Here is a 22,149-nt window from a genome sequence, read left to right on the forward strand (position 1 = left end):
TAAGTGTTTTCTCCTACTTTCAATTATATATACCCTTACTTGATGTAATTATTATATTGAATGCTATACATTGTACCTTGTAAATTGTGATACTTTTAATCTGAATTGAAATTTTCATTACATTGTAAAATATGTATGAGTATAATATGTATGGTATGTGATAAAATAAGTAATAAATGGAACCTTCTTTTAATATCTTGTGACCTACATGCAGTTGTATGCATTTTCATCTTATTCTTTTCTTGTATTTTGGTAACTTTAGCATATGTATTAGATTGTGACAGTCTACAGACTACAGACTATAGTGGTACCATTAATTTAAAGGAAATGTTTTACTGATGTAAAATATATACCAATATTAAAAACTTGATCATCGAAGAAAGCCCACTAAAATTTATGCTAAAGATTTATTTCTAGTGGAAGGGCACTTGAGTGCTTAGTTTAACAGGTTTTTGAAATTGAAAATTAGGTACAGTCATGTGACTTAATTGAGATTAATGAATCTCAGTCTTTTGATTTATTTGTATATTTCAAAGGGGAGGATACTTAGTCCGACCAATCAGCATGGAGTTCTGGCAGGGACAGACTAATCGCCTCCATGACAGAATTCGATTCCATAAACTTAAAGAAAATGAGGCAATAGACTCCAAATGTATGCACCAGGGCGACAGAGACTGGGTCTTTGAGAGGCTTGCTCCATAAATGCAGTTTTTTTTTACTTTTCAGATTTTTGTTCATTTCCCTGATGATATTGGGAAACTTTTTGTATGCTTTTAACTAATTCTTGTATATTTACATTGCATTTATTTGTATCATTAACAATTTGCCTTTTGTTTCAGTACAAGTCTGATACATTGCACTTGTGAATTTGCTAGAGAATGTTTCATTTTCATTGCACTCACTTTCTGATGAAATATTTTGCTGTGTAGTGTTGCAGTAACTTAAGATGTTATTTTTATTAGTATGGAATAAGGTAGCCAATTGTTATTTCATTGCTTTATTTGTTCCTATAGTCAACAGATGTCCCCTAATAAATTTCTCTGATACATGTTGGTTGGTGTATATGTACGATATATACATGTAGTTGAAGATTGTCTATTTCAAGAAATTTTGGCAGAAGAGGTATTGACTCCTTTCAACTAATTTTTTTTCATGTTTATGCTTAAAAATTGGCAAGAAATAAATTTATACATACATGAAATTTATCTAGTTTGTTCAAATCATGGTTCCCTGGGGTAGGGTAGGGCCACAGTAGGGGGATCAAGTTTTACATAGGAATATATAGAGGAAATCTTTAAAATCTTCTTCTCAAAAGGTGTCAGGGGAGGAAAGCTCAAATTGAATTGGAAGCATCATCAGGAAGTGTTGTTTCAAGTTTGTTTAAATCTTGGTTCCCGGGGGTAGGGTAGGGTTACAGTTTTACATAGGAATATATAGAGAAAATGAAGAACAAGTAGGGGGAAAGCATCCTCAGGTAGTGTAGATTCTAGTTTGTTCAAATCATGGTTCCCTGGGGTAGGGTAGGGCCACAGTAGGGGGATCAAGTTTTACATAGGAATATATAGAGAAAATCTTTAAAATCTTCTTCTCAAAAGGTTTCGGGAGGAAAGCTCAAATTGAATTGGAAGCATCATCAGGAAGTGTAGTTTCAAGTTTGTTCAAATCTTGGTTCCCGGGGGTAGGGTAGGGTCACAGTTTTACATAGGAATATATAGAGAAAATGAAGAACAAGTAGGGGGAAAGCATCCTCAGGTAGTCTAGATTCTAGTTTGTTCAAGTCATGGTCCCCGGGGGTAGGGTTGGGCCACAGTAAGGGGATCAAGTTTCAGATAGGAATATATAGAGAAAATCTTTAAAATCTTCTTCTTAAAAAGTATCAGGGGAGAATACCTCAAAATGAAATGGAAGCATCCTCAGGTAATGTAGATTCTAGTTTGTTCAAATCATGGTCCCCAGGGGTAGGGTTGGGCCACAGTGGGGGGATCAAATTTTACAAAGGAATATAAAGAATATAAAGAGAAAATCTTTAGTCTTCTTCTCAAAAAGTATCAGGGGAGGAAAGCTCAAATTGAAATGAAAGCATCATCTGGAAGTGTAGTTTCAAGTTTGTTCAAATCTTGGTTCCCGGGGGTAGGGTAGGGTCTCAATAGAGGGATGAAGTTTTACATAGGAATATATAGAGAAAATGTTTAAACTTTCTTCTCAAAAACAATTACGCTAGAAAAGTTCAAATTAAAATGGAAGCATCCTCAGGTAGTGTAGATTCTAGTTTGTTCAAGTCATGGTCCCCTTGAGTAGGGTTTGGCCACAATAGGGAGATCAAGTTTTACATAGTGTAACGTGTTTTGGGTTCGGTGATTGAGACCAGTCTGGGAAATGTGTTTATTTAATAATCATATATGAATACCGGCATAAACGATCACCAAAATTACGAGTCAATATATACAGATATAGTTGTAAGGATGACTTATCCTTAAGCATGCAAAACAAATAATTCACAAGTTATTTATAAGGGATGGGGCTTGATGATCTGTGGGGTATAACCCGGGGCTCTATCCGAGGCACAGGTCTCAGCCTCGAGATCTGCGAGATCTGTCCTGATAAGGCTCTATGCCCTTATCATATGAATAGGGCTGTATCCCTGCAGCCGACACAAGCTGCAGCCAGGTACACTCAGTTAATAAAATAGGAGTAAATATTAACGCGCTATTTAAAGATTAACCCAATACGAACACTGTGCAGTCGTATTAACGTACATACTCCTTTGACAACCGAACACAGAATCAGCTCTTCTCTCGAGTGTGCTCTTATATATAGTAGTGTCATCCGGACTATCCTCGCACATTACCATTAGCATCAAAGATAACACCCGTATGATATAAAAATTATCTGAACCCCAAACCCGATCATTTGTTACATAACCCACGCCTCATTGCTTCATGCGTCCTCGCATGACAAAACGATAACATAGATATATAAATATATATATATATATATATATATATATATATATATATATATATATATATATATATATATATATTTTTCTAAAAAGGATGACGTATCAAACATGAATAATGTACAAAATGAGTGATGGATGTATAGCACCTTCTTGGGGATGAACATGAATAAGCATACATACACATGCAAATAACAAAAATGTAAAATGAAACAAAATGTTCGACAAACACAGTACAGCTACAATGTTTATAAGTATCTACAAATCAAACAGTTCTTCACTTTCTTTGATTCTCTTAATTTTCTGCCCATTTTCATGGTATTTGGTGATGGTGATCTCCTTCACTCTGCGATGATAGCCCTCTGTTTGAGTAGATTCATCTACCATGATCTTGGATAGGACAGGATCCAGGTTGTCAGTTTGAATCCCAAACTCCACACTTTTCTTCGACACGGTTTCTTCAACAATGCCAAGGTTGGTTCGTCTGGACGAAAACACTGGACTTGGCGCTGTTCTTTTTCGAACCACTCTTCCTGAGATGAAGTCATCCTGAGAGGTTGACGGTAAAGCTTCCATCTCTTTTTCTGCGGGTTCAGTCCGAACCTCGCCGAGTTGAACTTCGGGATCCACGTCCCAGTCACTGTCGTCTTCCTGATCATGACTTGTGTCCTTATGCGTTGAGGAAGGGGCATCGGGATGCTTTGTCCGCATGTGTTTCTGCAGATACTCCTTCTTCTTAAAGGATACATGACAGGCTTTGCACACCATCATACTGCTTGCACAGCTCAGCACATGTTCGGACCATGCGTCCTTACCATCCAGTTCAACAAAACACACAGGACATATTTCCTTTGCCCTCCGAGGGGTCGTCTTTGTGTTAACCATACTACAATGTAAAATAAAAGCTTTCATAAAAATCGATGATGCATCTGAGCATGAACATTCCTCTATATGAATAAGACTATCTATCCACTATACTCAAAATCAGAATCATTCCAATAAACAACAAAACTAATATGTACAATATCTAATTGTTTTATTGAACAATTTATTCAGTCACATAATCTCTCATCCAGACTGGAGCACGTCTGTTGCGCTTGGACTCGAATTCCCCAGCTAGTTCATCTGTAACCTCTACTTTTGACTGACGCTCATCAATAACCTCTGACTCAAACTGAACATCAAGTTGGCTTTCCGTGCTGCTCTCCAGAGGGGTCTGCAGTTCGTTCTCTCCTTTCAGAATCTGAGCTTTGCACGTTTTCAAGCGGTCACAATGTATAACCTGGTCTTTACCATTCCGACCACAGTTAACTTTATACAAAACTTCCGATAGTTTTGTGAGTATCTTGAACGGTCCCCGCCAGTATGACGTGAACTTCGGTGAGCATCCAACTTTGCGCTGGGGGAAGTATACGTATACATTTTCTCCATCCTTGAACTTCTCATAGGACATTTTCATGTCATGATAATGTTTCTGACGAAACATTGCACCTTCTGCATGACGTCTGACAAAGGCGTGTGCTCTCTCCATCCGATCTTGCATTATCCAAACCCATTCACTTCTAGGTACTTCTTTCCAAGACGAAGGCATATTATACATGATATCTAGAGGTGTAGCGACCTCCCTTCCTAACATGAGCATGTTAGGACTATAGCCAGTGGATTCATGTTGAGACGCTCTATAAGCCATCATCACAAACGGAATGCTTTCATCCCAATCTCGATGATTCTCGTCCACGTAGGCGCTCAGCATAGTGGCTAATGTTTTGTTGAACCGTTCCATCATACCATCTGACTGCGGATGATATGGTGTGGTTCTTGTCTTGCGGATCTGGAGAAGCTTACATACCTCAGTGAAGAGAATGCTCTCGTATTGTCTTCCCTGATCTGAATGAATTGTCGCTGGACATCCAAGCCTACAGATTACTTCATTAGTGACAATCTTAGCTACGGTTTGTGCTTCCATATTTCGCATCGGAAATGCCTCGGTCCATTTTGTGAAGTAATCTGAGATAACGATAATGTATCGATTTCCGTTTTCTGTCTCAGGAAATTCGCCAAGAATGTCTGTAGCTATCCTCTCTAAAGGGTAGCCTACCTGTAAAGGCTGCATAGGGGCTCTTTTTGTTTTGAGAGGAGCTTTCCTTCTGGAGCACACATCACAGCCTGAGATATAGCTCCTTACATCACTCTGTAGCCCTGGCCAGTAATAGTTCTGCCTGATTTTATTCAAGGTTTTTGTCATCCCTAAGTGAGCAGAAGTTTTTGCATCATGCATCTGCTGTAAGATATATCTTCGTTGGGATAAAGGAACAACTATCTGATATGTTGTCATGTTACTGTCCTCGACTTCCCACACCCTGCATAGAAAGTTATCCTTAAGGGTTAGCCTGCTCCACTGTGCCCAAAGTGACTTAACCACATAGCTCTCAGAGGATATATCACTATATTCAGGACGTGTCTTATCTTGCAACCAAGACTTAACAAGTCTTATGTCCCTACATTCATCTTGCAATGTAGCTAAATCTGATTCACTATTTTCTCTTATTTTGTCCTCGATTATTCTAACATGTCCTTCAGACACCTCTGACTTGTCCCAGTCATCGAAATAACCGCATTGGCCACATGGCACTCTGCTGAGTCCGTCTGCATTCCCGTGAAGTCTACCAGCCCGATGCTCTATCTCCATGTCATAGGTGGATATAACCTCGATCCAACGAGCTAACTGCCCCTCCGGGTCTTTAAATCGAAGCAACCATTTCAACGAGCTGTGATCTGTTCTAACTAAGAACTTGTGTCCATACAAGAAAGGTCTAAAATGCTTAATGAAAGTGACAACAGCCAAAAGCTCCTTTCTGGTGACGCAGTACTTCTTTTCTGATTTACTCAGGACTTTACTTGCATACGCCACAACCCTTTCTTGGCCATCTTAGAGTTGTGAAAGAGCAGCACCCATAGCATACTGACTCGCATCTGTATCTAATATGAACGGCTTCGTAAAGTCTGGATGCGTGAGAATAGGCGCTGATATCAATCTATCTTTGAGGAGCTGAAATGCGTCCTGGCATTCGTCAGTCCACTTGAATGGAACAGACGCCTCTGTAAGTTTATGTAAGGGTTGAGCGATTCGAGCAAAGTTAGGGATAAACTTTCTGTAATAACTGGAAAGACCGATAAAAGAGCGCACCTGGGTCTTGTTTGCTGGCTCTGGCCAATGTTTAACAATCTCTATCTTCTCAGGATCAGTCTCGATCCCCTGTTCCGAGATGATATGCCCCAAGTATTTCACCTGTCGAGCAAACAACGAACACTTTCTTGCCTTCAGCTTCAGTCTAGCCGCAAGAAGCTTTTCGAACACAAGTTCTAAATTTTGCAGCATGTCATCAAATGTCTTTCCATAAACGATTATATCATCAAGATATATAAGACAAATCTGTCATTGTAAACCAGCCAGCACAGTCTCCATTAATCGTTCAAACGTGGCTGGGGCATTGCACAACCCGAACGGCATTACGTTGAACTCATATAGACCCTGTCGGGTGACAAATGCCGTCTTTTTCTTATCCTCTGGATCTAGCTCTACCTGCCAATACCCAGCATTCAGGTCCAAAGTACTGAACCATTTGGTGCCTCGTAGTTGATGCAGAGACTCGTCAATACGAGGTAATGGGTAGGCATCCTTCGTTGTTATACTATTTAGACGTCTGTAATCGACACAGAACCTTGTGGATCCGTCTTTCTTCTTTACAAGCACGATTGCTGCTGACCACGGGCTCTGAGAAGGTTCTATGATACCTCTTCTTAGCATGTCAGATACGTGATTTTGTACCTCTTCTTGCATATGAAACGGCAGACGCCTGTGTGCTTGTTTTATTGGTGCATTGACACCAGTCTCTATCTTGTGTCTGACCTTGGCGGTTCGGCCTACATCTTCATCTGTCTCTGAAAATAGAGCTGCGTACTTCAAAAGAAGAGCCTTTGCTTTAATGACATCATCTTTATCTATATGACTTGTGCTGCTAATGAATAGCTCTTGCAAATGAGCTGGGAACTCTCTGTCCACATCCAAGTCTCTATTTCCCTCTGACACCAAAGAAAGAACCTCATCAACAGCATGCACCTTTCCAACAACAGTACCTGGGTAGATGGTCTTGCTATCATCCGAAATATTCATGATACGGAGCGGAATAGTGTCCTGTCTACGGACAAGTGTTTTAGCCAGCATACATGAATTCTGAAACTTTTCAGAGGGTTCTATCAGTCCAGCTTTGGTTGGAAGTCCTCCATCAGAACTTGCACGTATTTGCCCTTCAACTACCAGTTCTGATCTAGGCGGTACAGTCACTCGGTGAATAATGGCCACCTTATAATAGCTCGCTGACCCCTCAAGCTGAATCGGGTGTTCGATACCAGATATTGATATCTGATGCATCCTCATGTTAATGACGGCCTCATGCCTCACTAGGAAATCTAGTCCAAGTATCCCATCTACTGTCAAGTCTGCGACAATCATTTCTTGCTGTAGGGCAATGCCATTCAATGTAAAATCTACTGGAGTTCGCCCAAGCACTCGTAGTACTGAACCAGTAGCTGATAGTACATCCCTTTCTACCTCAGTCAACGCGTGATTTGCATCTCTTTTAATGTTCTCATAACAAATTGTGGATAGCAATGATACAGTAGCACCTGTATCAACCAATAGGTAAGCATCCATCCCATGTATGCGAGCAGTGACATAAACCCCTTTCTCGTTTATAGAGTGTACTACTCTTGAATACTGATCAATAGAACATTGGTTTTTCTGGAAACTTGTATCAGTTTTGGGATTCGTTTCTCTTGTACTATTAACTTGTGTTAATTTGTCATCAGACCCCTTATTCAATTGTGGGCAATCTTTTCTCAGATGCTTGTCGGATCCACATTTATAACATTTCCTCGTCCGGTTACTATCCCTTGCATGTGTCTCCGGGCGAGGCATGCGTCTCTGGCTTAGAGACTGAAACTTCCATTGTTTCAAATCTCTCATATCGCGCTGTAACGACCGCATGTTTTTCTCGACGGTCTCTATAAAATTATCGAGTTTTGAAGCTTTGGACGAGTCTTCAGTATTTTCACTCATTGTCCGGACAGCATCTGTGTGGCGATTTTCTGCCCTATAATATGCTTCCAGCTCAACAGCTCTCTGTATTGCGTCATTCAAGTTTATGGGTCTAGCCTGCTTTATCTTAAGACGCATTTCCGAGTTATGTAGCCCATCTAAGAACTGTTCAGTAGCTAGTATTTCCCGAACATCATCGGGGGCTGTCGGGTAAGCTAAATTCACGAGTCTCCTTATGTCCTGTCCCATCTCCGGTAAACTTTCAGAAGCCTTTTGTCTCCTTTCCCTCAGCTGTGCTCTGTATAGCTCAGTTTGATTCATAGGGGCGAATCTATCTTGCAAGGCCTTCACTAATTTCCTATAGTTCTGTCTCTCGTCTCTGGGCTGATTTCCTAACACACCTTGTGCTAGTCCCCTCAGGGATGCAGCCAAATATAGCCCTTTCTCAGTCTCTGTCCAGTCATTCAAAAGACAGACTGATTCAAAATGGGACAGATAATCATTCCATAAACCGGATCCGTCGTATGTTGCAGGTTTTACAAAGTTCCGAGATCGGACCGGTCCAGGATTCGTATTACTTGTTCTTGGGTTTGCGTTGTTCTGCACTGGCGGCCGGTCACTAGGTACAGGATCCTCATCATCACACATGCACACATCTCCAGACACATAGCCACTCACACTGTCTCTCCGTCTCACGTACGGGGTACTGGTACTCATGCCTGGTCTGGGTCTTCGGCCTCGGCTTGGAGAATTCGTAACCCGTAGAGAGTCATGTATCTCTCTACTGAGCCGATTTATTTCCCCCTCTAAATATTCTACATCGGCGTGTAAATCGCGGACGCTCATAATTAATATTATATTAACAATTTGTAGAAAACAATTGACCAAAATCCCGACGCTGCCACCAATTTTGTAACGTGTTTTGGGTTCGGTGATTGAGACCAGTCTGGGAAATGTGTTTATTTAATAATCATATATGAATACCGGCATAAACGATCACCAAAATTACGAGTCAATATATACAGATATAGTTGTAAGGATGACCTATCCTTAAGCATGCAAAACAAATAATTCACAAGTTATTTATAAGGGATGGGGCTTGATGATCTGTGGGTTATAACCCGGGGCTCTATCCGAGGCACAGGTCTCAGCCTCGAGATCTGCGAGATCTGTCCTGATAAGGCTCTATGCCCTTATCATATGAATAGGGCTGTATCCCTGCAGCCGACACAAGCTGCAGCCAGGTACACTCAGTTAATAAAATAGGAGTAAATATTAACGCGCTATTCAAAGATTAACCCAATACGAACACTGTGTAGTCGTATTAACGTACCTACTCCTTTGACAGCCGAACACAGAATCAGCTCTTATCTCGAGTGTGCTCTTATATCTGGTAGTGTCATCCGGGTTATCCTCGCACAATACCATTAGCATCAAAGATAACACCCGTATGATATAAACATTATCTGAACCCAAAACCCGATCATTTGTTCCAATAGGAATATATAGAGAAAATCTTTAAAATCTTCTTTTCAAAAAGTATCAGGTCGGGAAAGATCAAAATAAAATGGAAGCATCCTCAGGATGTGTAGATTCTAGTTTTTTCAAATCATGGTCCCCAGGGGTAGGGTAGGGTCTCAATAGAGGGATGAAGTTTTATTTATGAATATATAGAGAAAATATTTAAACTTTGTTTTCAAAAACTATAACGCCAGAAAAGCTCAAATTAAAATGGAAGCATCCTCAGGTAGTGTAGATTCTAGTTTGTTCAAATCATAGTCCCCGGGGGTAGGGTAAGGCCACAGTAGGGGGATCAAGTTTTAGATAGCAATATATAGAGAAAATCTTTAAAATCTTCTTCTCAAAAACTATCAGGGGAGGAAAGCTCAAATTGAAATGAAAGCATCATCAGGAAGTGTAGTTTCAAGTTTGTTCAAATCTTGGTTCCCGGGGGTAGGGTAGGGTCACAATAGAGGAATGAAGTTTAACATAGGAATATATAGAGTAAATGTTTAAACTTTCTTCTCAAAAACCATTATGATATGAAAGTTCAAATTAAAATGGAAGCATCCTCAGGTAGTGTAGATTCTAGTTTGTTCAAGTCATGGTCCCCGGGGGTAGGGTAGTTCCACAGTAGGGGGATCAAGTTTCACATAGAATATATAGACAAAAAATCTTTAAAATCTTCTTCTCAAAAAGTATCAGGGGAGGAAAGCTCAAATTGAAATGAAAGCATCATCAGGAGGTGTAGTATCAAGTTTGTTCAAATCTTGGTTCCCGGGGGTAGGGTAGGGTCAAAATAGAGGGATGAAGTTTTACATAGGAATATATAGAGAAAATGTTGAAACTTTCTTCTCAAAAACCATTACGCTAGGAAAGTTCAAATTAAAATGGAAGCATCCTCAGGTAGTGTAGATTCTAGTTTGTTCAAGTCATGGTCCCCGGGGGTAGGGTAGGGTCTCAATAGGGGGATCAAGTTTTACATAGGAATATATAGAGAAAATCTTTAAAATCTTTTTTTCAAAAAGTATCAGGGGAGGAAAGCTCAAATTGGAATGAAAGCATCATCAGGAAGTTTAGTTTCAAGTTTGTTCAAATCTTGGTTCCGGGGGTAGGGTAGGGTCACAATAGAGGAATGAAGTTTTACATAGGAATATATAGAGAAAATCTTTAAACTTTATTCTCAAAAACCGTTATGCTAAGAAATTACAAATTAAAATGGAAGCATCCTCAGGTAGTGTATATTCTAGTTTGTTCAAATCATGGTCCCTGGGGGTAAAATAGGGTCTCAAAAGAGGGATGAAGTTTTACATAGGAATATATAGAGAAAATGTTTAAACTTTCTTCTCAGAAACTATGACGCCAGGAAAGCTCAAATTAAAATGGGAGCATCCTCAGGTAGTTTAGATTCTTGTTTGTTCAAATCATGGTCCCCGGGGGTAGGGTAGGGCCACAGTAGGGGGATCAAGTTTTACATTGGAATATATAGAGAAAATCTTTAAACTTTCTTCTCAAAAACTATGACGCCAGGAAAGCTCAAATTAAAATGGAAGCATCCTCAGGTAGTGTAGATTTTAGTTTGTTCAAATCATGGTCCCCGGGGGTAGGGTTGGGTCACAATAGGGGGATCAAGTTTTACATAGGAATATATAGAGAAAATCTTTAAACTTTCTTCTCAAAAACTATGACGCCAGGAAAGCTCAAATTAAAATGGAAGCATCCTCAGGTAGTGTAGATTTTAGTTTGTTCAAATCATGGTCCCCGGGGGTAAGGTTGGGCCACAGTAGGGGGATCAAGTTTTACATAGGAATATATAGAGAAAATCTTTAAACTTTCTTCCCAAAAACTATGACGCCAGGAAAGCTCAAATTAAAGTGGAAGCATCTTAGGTAGTGTAGATTTTAGTTTGTTTAAATCATGATCCCCGGGGGTAGGGTTGGGCCACAGTAGGGGGATCAAGTTTTACATAGGAATATATAGAGAAAATCTTTAAACTTTCTTCTCAAAAACTATGACGCCAGGAAAGCTCAAAATAAAATGGAAGCATCCTCAGGTAGTGTAGATTTTAGTTTGTTCAAATCATGGTCCCCGGGGGTAGGGTTGGGCCACGATAGGGGGATCAAGTTTTTCATAGGAATATATAGAGAAAATCTTTAAACTTTCTTCTCAAAAACTATGACGCCAGGAAAGCTCAAATTAAAGTGGAAGCATCTTAGGTAGTGTAGATTTTAGTTTGTTTAAATCATGATCCCCGGGGGTAGGGTTGGGCCACAGTAGGGGGATCAAGTTTTACATAGGAATATATGGAGAAAATCTTTAAACTTTCTTCTCAAAAACTATGACGCCAGGAAAGCTCAAAATAAAATGGAAGCATCCTCAGGTAGTGTAGATTTTAGTTTGTTCAAATCATGGTCCCCGGGGGTAGGGTTGGGCCACAATAGGAAGATCAAGTTTTTCATAGGAATATATAGAGAAAATCTTTAAACTTTCTTCTCAAAAACTATGACGCCAGGAAAGCTCAAATTAAAATGGATGCATCCTCAGGTAGTGTAGATTCTTGTTTGTTCAAATCATGGTCCCCGGGGAAAGGGTTGGGCCACAGTAGGGGGATCAAGTTTTACATAGGAATATATAGAGAAAATCTTTAAACTTTCTTCAAAAAAACTATGACGCCAGGAAAGCTCAAATTAAAATGGAAGCATCCTCAGGTAGTGTAGATTCAAGTTTGTTCAAATCATGGTTCCTGGGGGAAGGATAGGGCAACAGTAGGGGGATCAAGTTTTACATAGGAATATATAGAGAAAATCTTTAAACTTTCTTCAAAAAAACTATGACGCCCGGAAAGCCTAAACTAAAATGGAAGCATCCTCAGGAGGTGAATATTCTTGTTTGTTCAAATCGTGGTTCCCGGGGGTAGGGTTGAGCCACAGTAGGGCGATCAAGTTTTACATAGGAATATATAGAGAAAATCTTTAAACTTTCTTCTCAAAAACTATGACGCCAGGAAAGCTCAAATTAAAATGGAAGCATCCTCAGGTAGTGTAGATTTTAGTTTGTTCAAATCATGGTCCCCGAGGGGTAGGGTTGGGCCACAGTAGGGGGATCAAGTTTTACATAGGAATATATAGAGAAAATCTTTAAACTTTCTTCTCAAAAACTATGACGCCAGGAAAGCTCAAAATAAAATGGAAGCATCCTCAGGTAGTGTAGATTTTAGTTTGTTCAAATCATGGTCCCCGGGGGTAGGGTTGGGCCACAATAGGAAGATCAAGTTTTTCATAGGAATATATAGAGAAAATCTTTAAACTTTCTTCTCAAAAACTATGACGCCAGGAAAGCTTAAATTAAAATGGAAGCATCCTCAGGTAGTGTAGATTCTTGTTTGTTCAAATCATGGTCCCCGGGGAAAGGGTTGGGCCACAGTAGGGGGATCAAGTTTTACATAGGAATATATAGAGAAAATCTTTAAACTTTCTTCAAAAAATCTATGACGCCAGGAAAGCTCAAATTAAAATGGAAGCATCCTCAGGTAGTGTAGATTCAAGTTTGTTCAAATCATGGTTCCTGGGGGAAGGATAGGGCAACAGTAGGGGGATCAAGTTTTACATAGGAATATATAGAGAAAATCTTTAAACTTTCTTCAAAAAAACTATGACGCCCGGAAAGCCTAAACTAAAATGGAAGCATCCTCAGGAGGTGAATATTCTTGTTTGTTCAAATCGTGGTTCCCGGGGGTAGGGTTGAGCCACAGTAGGGCGATCAAGTTTTACATAGGAATATATAGAGAAAATCTTTAAACTTTCTTCTCAAAAACTATGACGCCAGGAAAGCTCAAATTAAAATGGAAGCATCCTCAGGTAGTGTAGATTTTAGTTTGTTCAAATCATGGTCCCCGGGGGGTAGGGTTGGGCCACAGTAGGGGGATCAAGTTTTACATAGGAATATATAGAGAAAATCTTTAAACTTTCTTCTCAAAAACTATGACGCCAGGAAAGCTCAAATTAAAATGGAAGCATCCTCAGGTAGTGTAGATTCTTGTTTGTTCAAATCATGGTCCCCGGGGAAAGGGTTGGGCCACAGTAGGGGGATCAAGTTTTACATAGGAATATATAGAGAAAATCTTTAAACTTTCTTCAAAAAAAACTATGACGCCAGGAAAGCTCAAATTAAAATGGAAGCATCCTCAGGTAGTGTAGATTTTAGTTTGTTCAAATCATGGTTCCTGGGGGAAGGATAGGGCAACAGTAGGGGGATCAAGTTTTACATAGGAATATATAGAGAAAATCTTTAAACTTTCTTCAAAAAAACTATGACGCCCGGAAAGCCTACACTAAAATGGAAGCATCCTCAGGAGGTGAATATTCTTGTTTGTTCAAATCGTGGTTCCCGGGGGGAGGGTTGGGCCACAGTAGGGCGATCAAGTTTTACATAGGAATATATAGAGAAAATCTTTAAACTTTCTTCTCAAAAACTATGACGCCAAGAAAGCTCAAATTAAAATGAAAGCATCCTCAGGAACTGAATATTCTTGTTTGTTCAAATCATGGTCCCCGGGGGTAGGGTAGGGCCACAGAAGGGGGATCAAGTTTTACATAGGAATATATAGCGAACATCTTTAAACTTTCTTCTCAAAAACTATGACACCAGGAAAGCTCAAATTAAAATAGAAGCATCCTCAGGTAGTGTAGATTTTACTTTGTTTAAATCATGGTACCCGGGGGTAGGGTTGGGCCACAGTAGGGGGATCAAGGTTTACATAGGAATATATAGAGAAAATCTTTAAACTTTCTTCTCAAAAACTATGACGCCAGGAAAGCTCAAATTAAAATGGAAGCATCCTCAGGTAGTGTAGATTTTAGTTTGTTCAAATCATGGTCCCCGGGGGTAGGGTTGGGCCACAGTAGGGGGATCAAGTTTTACATAGGAATATATAGAGAAAATCTTTAAACTTTCTTCTCAAAAACTATGACGCCAGGAAAGCTTAAAATAAAATGGAAGCATCCTCAGGTAGTGTAGATTTTAGTTTGTTCAAATCATGGTCCCCTGGGGTAGGGTTGGGCCACAATAGGAAGATCAAGTTTTTCATAGGAATATATAGAGAAAATCTTTAAACTTTCTTCTCAAAAACTATGACGCCAGGAAAGCTCAAATTAAAATGGAAGCATCCTCAGGTAGTGTAGATTCTTGTTTGTTCAAATCATGGTCCCCGGGGAAAGGGTTTGGCCACAGTAGGGGGATCAAGTTTTACATAGGAATATATAGAGAAAATCTTTAAACTTTCTTCAAAAAAAACTATGAGACCAGGAAAGCTCAAATTAAAATGGAAGCATCATCAGGAGGTGTAGTATCAAGTTTGTTCAAATCTTGGTTCCCGGGGGTAGGGTAGGGTCAAAATAGAGGGATGAAGTTTTACATAGGAATATATAGAGAAAATGTTGAAACTTTCTTCTCAAAAACCATTACGCTAGGAAAGTTCAAATTAAAATGGAAGCATCCTCAGGTAGTGTAGATTCTAGTTTGTTCAAGTCATGGTCCCCGGGGGTAGGGTTGGGCCACAATTGGGGGATCAAGTTTTACATAGGAATATATAGAGAAAATCTTTAAAATCTTTTTTCAAAAAGTATCAGATCAGGAAAGTTCAAATTAAAATGGAAGCATCCTCAGGAAATGTAGATTCTAGTTTGTTCAAATCATGGTCCCTGGGGGTAGGGTAGGGTCTCAATAGAGGGATCAAGTTTTACATATGACTTAATAGAGAAAATCTTTAAATTCTTCTTCTCAAAAAGTATCAGGGGAGGAAAGCTCAAATTGGAATGAAAGCATCATCAGGAAGTTTAGTTTCAAGTTTGTTCAAATCTTGGTTCCGGGGGTAGGGTAGGGTCACAATAGAGGAATGAAGTTTTACATAGGAATATATAGAGAAAATCTTTAAACTTTATTCTCAAAAACCGTTATGCTAAGAAATTACAAATTAAAATGGAAGCATCCTCAGGTAGTGTATATTCTAGTTTGTTCAAATCATGGTCCCTGGGGGTAAAATAGGGTCTCAAAAGAGGGATGAAGTTTTACATAGGAATATGTAGAGATAATGTTTAAACTTTCTTCTCAGAAACTATGACGCCAGGAAAGCTCAAATTAAAATGGAAGCATCCTCAGGTAGTTTAGATTCTTGTTTGTTCGAATCATGGTCCCCGGGGGTAGGGTAGGGCCACAGTAGGGGGATCAAGTTTTACATTGGAATATATAGAGAAAATCTTTAAACTTTCTTCTCAAAAACTATGACGCCAGGAAAGCTCAAATTAAAATGGAAGCATCCTCAGGTAGTGTAGATTTTAGTTTGTTCAAATCATGGTCCCCGGGGGTAGGGTTCGGCCACAATAGGGCGATCAAGTTTTACATAGGAATATATAGAGAAAATCTTTAAACTTTCTTCTCAAAAACTATGACGCCAGGAAAGCTCAAATTAAAATGGAAGCATCCTCAGGTAGTGTAGATTTTAGTTTGTTCAAATCATGGTCCCCGGGGGTAGGGTTGGGCCACAATAGGGGGATCAAGTTTTACATAGGAATATATAGAGAAAATCTTTAAACTTTCTTCAAAAAAACTATGACGCCAGGAAAGCTCAAATTAAAATGGAAGCATCCTCAGGTAGTGTAGATTTTAGTTTGTTCAAATCATGGTCCCCGGGGGTAAGGTTGGGCCACAGTAGGGGGATCAAGGTTTACATAGGAATATATAGAGAAAATCTTTAAACTTTCTTCCCAAAAACTATGACGCCAGGAAAGCTCAAATTAAAGTGGAAGCATCTTAGGTAGTGTAGATTTTAGTTTGTTTAAATCATGATCCCCGGGGGTAGGGTTGGGCCACAGTAGGGGGATCAAGTTTTACATAGGAATATATAGAGAAAATCTTTAAACTTTCTTCTCAAAAACTATGACGCCAGGAAAGCTCAATTTAAAATGGAAGCATCCTCAGGTAGTGTAGATTTTAGTTTGTTCAAATCATGGTCCCCGGGGGTAGGGTTGGGCCACGATAGGGGGATCAAGTTTTTCATAGGAATATATAGAGAAAATCTTTAAATTTTCTTCTCAAAAACTATGACGCCAGGAAAGCTCAAATTAAAGTGGAAGCATCTTAGGTAGTGTAGATTTTAGTTTGTTTAAATCATGATCCCCGGGGGTAGGGTTGGGCCACAGTAGGGGGATCAAGTTTTACATAGGAATATATAGAGAAAATCTTTAAACTTTCTTCTCAAAAACTATGACGCCAGGAAAGCTCAAAATGAAATGGAAGCATCCTCAGGTAGTGTAGATTTTAGTTTGTTCAAATCATGGTCCCCGGGGGTAGGGTTGGGCCACAATAGGAAGATCAAGTTTTTCATAGGAATATATAGAGAAAATCTTTAAACTTTCTTCTCAAAAACTATGACGCCAGGAAAGCTCAAATTAAAATGGAAGCATCCTCAGGTAGTGTAGATTCTTGTTTGTTCAAATCATGGTCCCCGGGGAAAGGGTTGGGCCACAGTAGGGGGATCAAGTTTTACATAGGAATATATAGAGAAAATCTTTAAACTTTCTTCAAAAAAACTATGACGCCAGGAAAGCTCAAATTAAAATGGAAGCATCCTCAGGTAGTGTAGATTTTAGTTTGTTCAAATCATGGTTCCTGGGGGAAGGATAGGGCAACAGTAGGGGGATCAAGTTTTACATAGGAATATATAGAGAAAATCTTTAAACTTTCTTCAAAAAAACTCTGACGCCCGGAAAGCCTAAACTAAAATGGAAGCATTCTCAGGAGGTGAATATTCTTGTTTGTTCAAATCGTGGTTCCCGGGGGTAGGGTTGAGCCACAATAGGGGGATCAAGTTTTACATAGGAATATATAGAGAAAATCTTTAAACTTTCTTCTCAAAAACTATGACGCCAGGAAAGCTCAAATTAAAATGGAAGCATCCTCAGGTAGTGTAGATTTTAGTTTGTTCAAATCATGGTCCCCGGGGTAGGGTTTGGCCACAGTAGGGGGATCAAGTTTTACATAGGAATATATAGAGAAAATCTTTAAACTTTCTTCTCAAAAACTATGACGCCAGGAAAGCTCAAAATAAAATGGAAGCATCCTCAGGTAGCGTAGATTTTAGTTTGTTCAAATCATGGTCCCCGGGGGTAGGGTTGGGCCACAGTAGGGCGATCAAGTTTTACATAGGAATATATAGAGAAAATCTTTAAACTTTCTTCTCAAAAACTATGACGCCAGGAAAGCTCAAATTAAAATGGAAGCATCGTCAGGTAGTGTAGATTTTAGTTTGTTCAAATCATGGTCCCCGGGGGTAGGGTTGGGCCACAGTAGGGGGGTCAAGTTTTACATAGGAATATATAGAGAAAATCTTTAAACTTTCTTCAAAAAAACTATGAACTCAGGAAAGCTCAAAATAAAATGGAAGCATCCTCAGGTAGTGTAGATTTTAGTTTGTTCAAATCATGGTCCCCGGGGGTAGGGTTGGGCCACAATAGGAAGATCAAGTTTTTCATAGGAATATATAGAGAAAATCTTTAAACTTTCTTCTCAAAAACTATGACGCCAGGAAAGCTCAAATTAAAATGGAAGCATAGTCAGGAGGTGAATATTCTTGTTTGTTCAAATCGTGGTTCCCGGGGGGAGGGTTGGGCCACAGTAGGGCGATCAAGTTTTACATAGGAATATATAGAGAAAATCTTTAAACTTTCTTCTCAAAAACTATGACGCCAGGAAAGCTCAAATTAAAATGGAAGCATCCTCAGGTAGTGTAGATTCTAGTTTGTTCAAATCATGGTCCCCGGGGGTAGGGTTGGGCCAGAGTAGGGGGATCAAGTTTTACATAGGAATATATAGAGGAAATCTTTAAACTTTCTTCTCAAAAACTATGACGCCAGGAAAGCTCAAATTAAAATGGAAGCTTCCTCAGGTAGTGTAGATTTTAGTTTGCTCAAATCATGGTCCCCGGGGGTAGGGTTGGGTCACAGTAGGGGGATCAAGTTTTACATAGGAATATATAGAGAAAATCTTTAAACTTTCTTCTCAAAAACTATGACGCCAGGAAAGCTCAAATTAAAATGGAAGCATCCTCAGGTAGTGTAGATTCTTGTTTGTTCAAATCATGGTCCCCGGGGGTAGGGTTGGGCCAGAGTAGGGGGATCAAGTTTTACATAGGAATATATAGAGGAAATCTTTAAACTTTCTTCTCAAAAACTATGACGCCAGGAAAGCTCAGTTTAAAATGCAAGAATCCTCAGGTAATGTAGATTTTAGTTTGTTCAAATCATGGTCCCCGGGGCTAGGGTTGGGCCACAGTAGGGGGATCAAGTTTTACATAGGAATATATAACGAAAATCTATAAACTTTCTTCTCAAAAACTATGACGCCAAGAAAGCTCAAATTAAAATGGAAGCATCCTCAGGAAGTGAATATTCTTGTTTTTTAAATCATGGTCCCCGGGGGTAGGGTTGAGCCACAGTAGAGGGATCAAGTTTTACATAGGAATATTAAGAGAAAATCTTTAAACTTTCTTCTAAAACACTATGACGCCAGGAAAGCTCAAATTAAAATGGAAGCATCCTCAGGAAGTTTAGATTTTAGTTTGTTCAAATCATGGTCCCCGGGGGTAGGGTAGGGCCACAGTAGGGGAATCAAGTTTTACATAGGAATATAAAGAGAACATCTTTAAACTTTCTTCTCAAAAACTATGACGCCAGGAAAGCTCAAATTAAAATGGAAGCATCCTCAGGTAGTGTAGATTCTTGTTTGTTCAAATCATGGTCCCCGGGTGAAGGGTTGGGCCACAGTAGGGGCATCAAGTTTTACATAGGAATATATAGAGAAAATATTTAAACTTTCTTCTCAAAAATTATTACGCCAGGAAAGCTCAAATTAAAATGCAAGCATCATCAGGTAATGTAGATTTTAGTTTGTTCAAATAATGGTCCCCGGGGGCTAGGGTTGGGCTACAGTAAGGGGATCAAGTTTTACATAGGAATATATGGAAAAAATCTTTAAACTTTCTTCTCAAAAACTATGACGCCAGGAAAACTCAAATTAAAATGAAAGCATCCTCAGGAACTGAATATTCTTGTTTGTTCAAATCATGGTCCCCGGGGGTAGGGTAGGGCCACAGTAAGGGGATCAAGTTTTACATAATAACATATATAGAGAAAATCTTTAAACTTTCTTCTCAAAAACTATGACGCCAGGAAAGCTCAAATTAAAATGGAAGCATCCTCAGGTAGTGTAGATTTTAGTTAATTCAAATCATGGTTCCTGGGGGAAGGGTAGGGCAACAGTAAGGGGATCAAGTTTTACATAGGAATATATAGAGAAAATCTTTAAACTTTCTTCAAAAAAACTATGACGCCAGGAAAGCTCAATTTAAAATGGAAGCATCATCAGGAAGTGAAAATTCGTGTTTGTTCAAATCATGGTCCCCGGGGTTAGGGTAGGGCCACAGTAGGGGGATCAAGTTTTACATAGGAATATATAGAGAAAATCTTTAAACTTTCTTCTCAAAAACTATGACGCCAGGAAAGCTCAAATTAAAATGGAAGCATCCTCATGTAATGTAGATTTTAGTTTGTTTCAATCTTGGTGCCCGGGGGTAGGGTTGGGCCACAGTAGGGGGATCAAGTTTTACATAGGAATATATAGAGAAAATCTTTCAACTTTCCTCTCAAAAACTATGACGCCAGGAAAGCTCAAATTAAAATGGAAGCATCCTCAGGTAGTGTTGATTTTACTTTGTCCAAATCATGGTCCCGAGAAGAAGGGTTGGGCCAGAGTAGGGGGATCAAGTTTTATTTAGGAATATATAGAGAAAATCTTTAAACTTTCTTCTCAAAAACTATTACGCCAAGAAAGCTCAAATTAAAATGAAAGCGTCCTCAGGAACTGAATATTCTTGTTTGTTCTAATCATGGTCCCCGGGGGTAGGGTAGGGCCACAGAAGGGGGATCAAGTTTTACATAGGAATATATAGAGAAAATCTTTAAACTTTCTTCTCAAAAACTATTACGCCAAGAAAGCTCAAATTAAAATGAAAGCGTCCTCAGGAACTGAATATTCTTGTTTGTTCTAATCATGGTCCCCGGGGGTAGGGTAGGGCCACAGAAGGGGGATCAAGTTTTACATAGGAATATATAGCGAACATCTTTAAACTTTCTTCTCAAAAACTATGACACCAGGAAAGCTCAAATTAAAATAGAAGCATCCTCAGGTAGTGTAGATTTTACTTTGTTTAAATCATGGTACCCGGGGGTAGGGTTGGGCCACAGTAGGGGGATCAAGTTTTACATAGGAATATATAGAGAAAATCTTTAAACTTTCTTCAAAAAAACTATGACGCCAGGAAAGCTCAAATTAAAATGGAAGCAATCTCAGGTAGTGTAGATTTTAGTTTGTTAAAATCATGGTCCAGGTGGGTAGGGTTTGGCTACAGTAGGGGGATCAAGTTTTACATAGGAATATTTAGAGAAAATCTTTAAACTTTCTTCTCAAAAACTATGACGCCAGAAAAGCTCAAATTAAAATGGAAGCACCCTCAGGTAGTGTAGATTTTACTTTGTTCAAATCATGGTCCCCGGGGTTAGGGTAGGGCCACAGTAGGGGGGATCAAGTTTTACATAATAATATGTATATAGAAAATCTTTAAACTTTCTTCTCAAAAACTATGATGCCAGGAAAGCTCAAATTAAAATGGAAGCATCCTCAGGTAGTGTAGATTTTAGTTTGTTCAAATCATGGTCCCCGGGGGTAGGGTATGGCCACAGTAGGGGGATCAAGTTTTACATAGGAATATATAGAGGAAATCTTTGAACTTTCTTCTCAAAAACTATGACGCCAGGAAAGCTCAAATTAAAATGGAAGCATCCTCAGGTAGTGTAGATTTGACTTTGTTCAAATCATGGTCCCGGGAAGAAGGGTTGGGCCACAGTAGGGGGATCAAGTTTTACATAGGAATTTATAGAGAACATCTTTAAACTTTCTTCTCAAAAAATATTACGCCAAGAAAGCTCAAATTAAAATGAAAGCATCCTCAGGAAGTGAATATTCTTGTTTGTTCAAATCATGGTCCCTGGGGGTAGGGTAGGGCCACAGTAGGGGGATCAAGTTTTACATAGGAATATATAGAGAAAATCTTTAAACTTTCTTCTCAAAAATTATTACGCCAGGAAAGCTCAATTTAAAATGCAAGCATCATCAGGTAATGTAGATTTTAGTTTGTTCAAATCATGGTCCCCGGGGCTAGGGTTGGGCTACAGTAAGGGGATCAAGTTTTACATAGGAATATATAGAAAAAATCTTTAAACTTTCTTCTCAAAAACTATGACGCCAGGAAAGCTCAAATTAAAATGAAAGCATCCTCAGGAAATGAATATTCTTGTTTGTTCAAATCATGGTCCCCGGGGGTAGGGTAGGGCCACAGTAGGGGGATCAAGTTTTACATAATAACATATATAGAGAAAATCTTTAAACTTTCTTCTCAAAAACTATGACGCCAGGAAAGCTCAAATTAAAATGGAAGCATCCTCAGGTAGTGTAGATTTTAGTTTGTTCAAATCATGGTCCC

The 22,149-nt window shown here is 39.2% G+C and overlaps 2 protein-coding genes and 1 long non-coding RNA gene across 4 annotated transcripts in view; 1 reads left to right on the top strand and 2 right to left on the bottom strand.

Moving 5' to 3' along the window:
- LOC105339423 (pyridoxine-5'-phosphate oxidase) overlaps positions 1–1,201 on the top strand; it is a 22,432-nt gene extending 21,231 nt beyond the window's left edge. For both annotated transcript variants that reach the window (XM_034449320.2, XM_011444966.4), the window contains one exon: positions 537–1,201. In XM_034449320.2, the coding sequence (XP_034305211.1) occupies positions 537–702 (166 nt within the window). In that variant the 3' untranslated portion in view covers positions 703–1,201. The remainder of the gene's footprint in view (positions 1–536) is intronic.
- Positions 1–9,493, bottom strand: part of LOC117682203 (uncharacterized) — a 12,780-nt gene extending 3,287 nt beyond the window's left edge. Inside the window, exon 1 of the long non-coding RNA XR_004596660.2 lies at positions 9,391–9,493. This is a non-coding gene — a long non-coding RNA (uncharacterized lncRNA). The remainder of the gene's footprint in view (positions 1–9,390) is intronic.
- Positions 3,064–4,387, bottom strand: LOC136274698 (uncharacterized). Its single transcript, XM_066082179.1, has one exon. The coding sequence runs from the start codon at positions 3,869–3,871 to the stop codon at positions 3,218–3,220; it is 654 nt and encodes a 217-aa protein (XP_065938251.1). The 5' UTR covers positions 3,872–4,387; the 3' UTR covers positions 3,064–3,217.
- Positions 9,494–22,149: the final 12,656 nt, after the last annotated feature.

This window comes from Magallana gigas, chromosome 4 (genome assembly GCF_963853765.1).
Source record: "Magallana gigas chromosome 4, xbMagGiga1.1, whole genome shotgun sequence".
NCBI classification, from domain to species: Eukaryota; Metazoa; Mollusca; class Bivalvia; order Ostreida; family Ostreidae; genus Magallana; species Magallana gigas.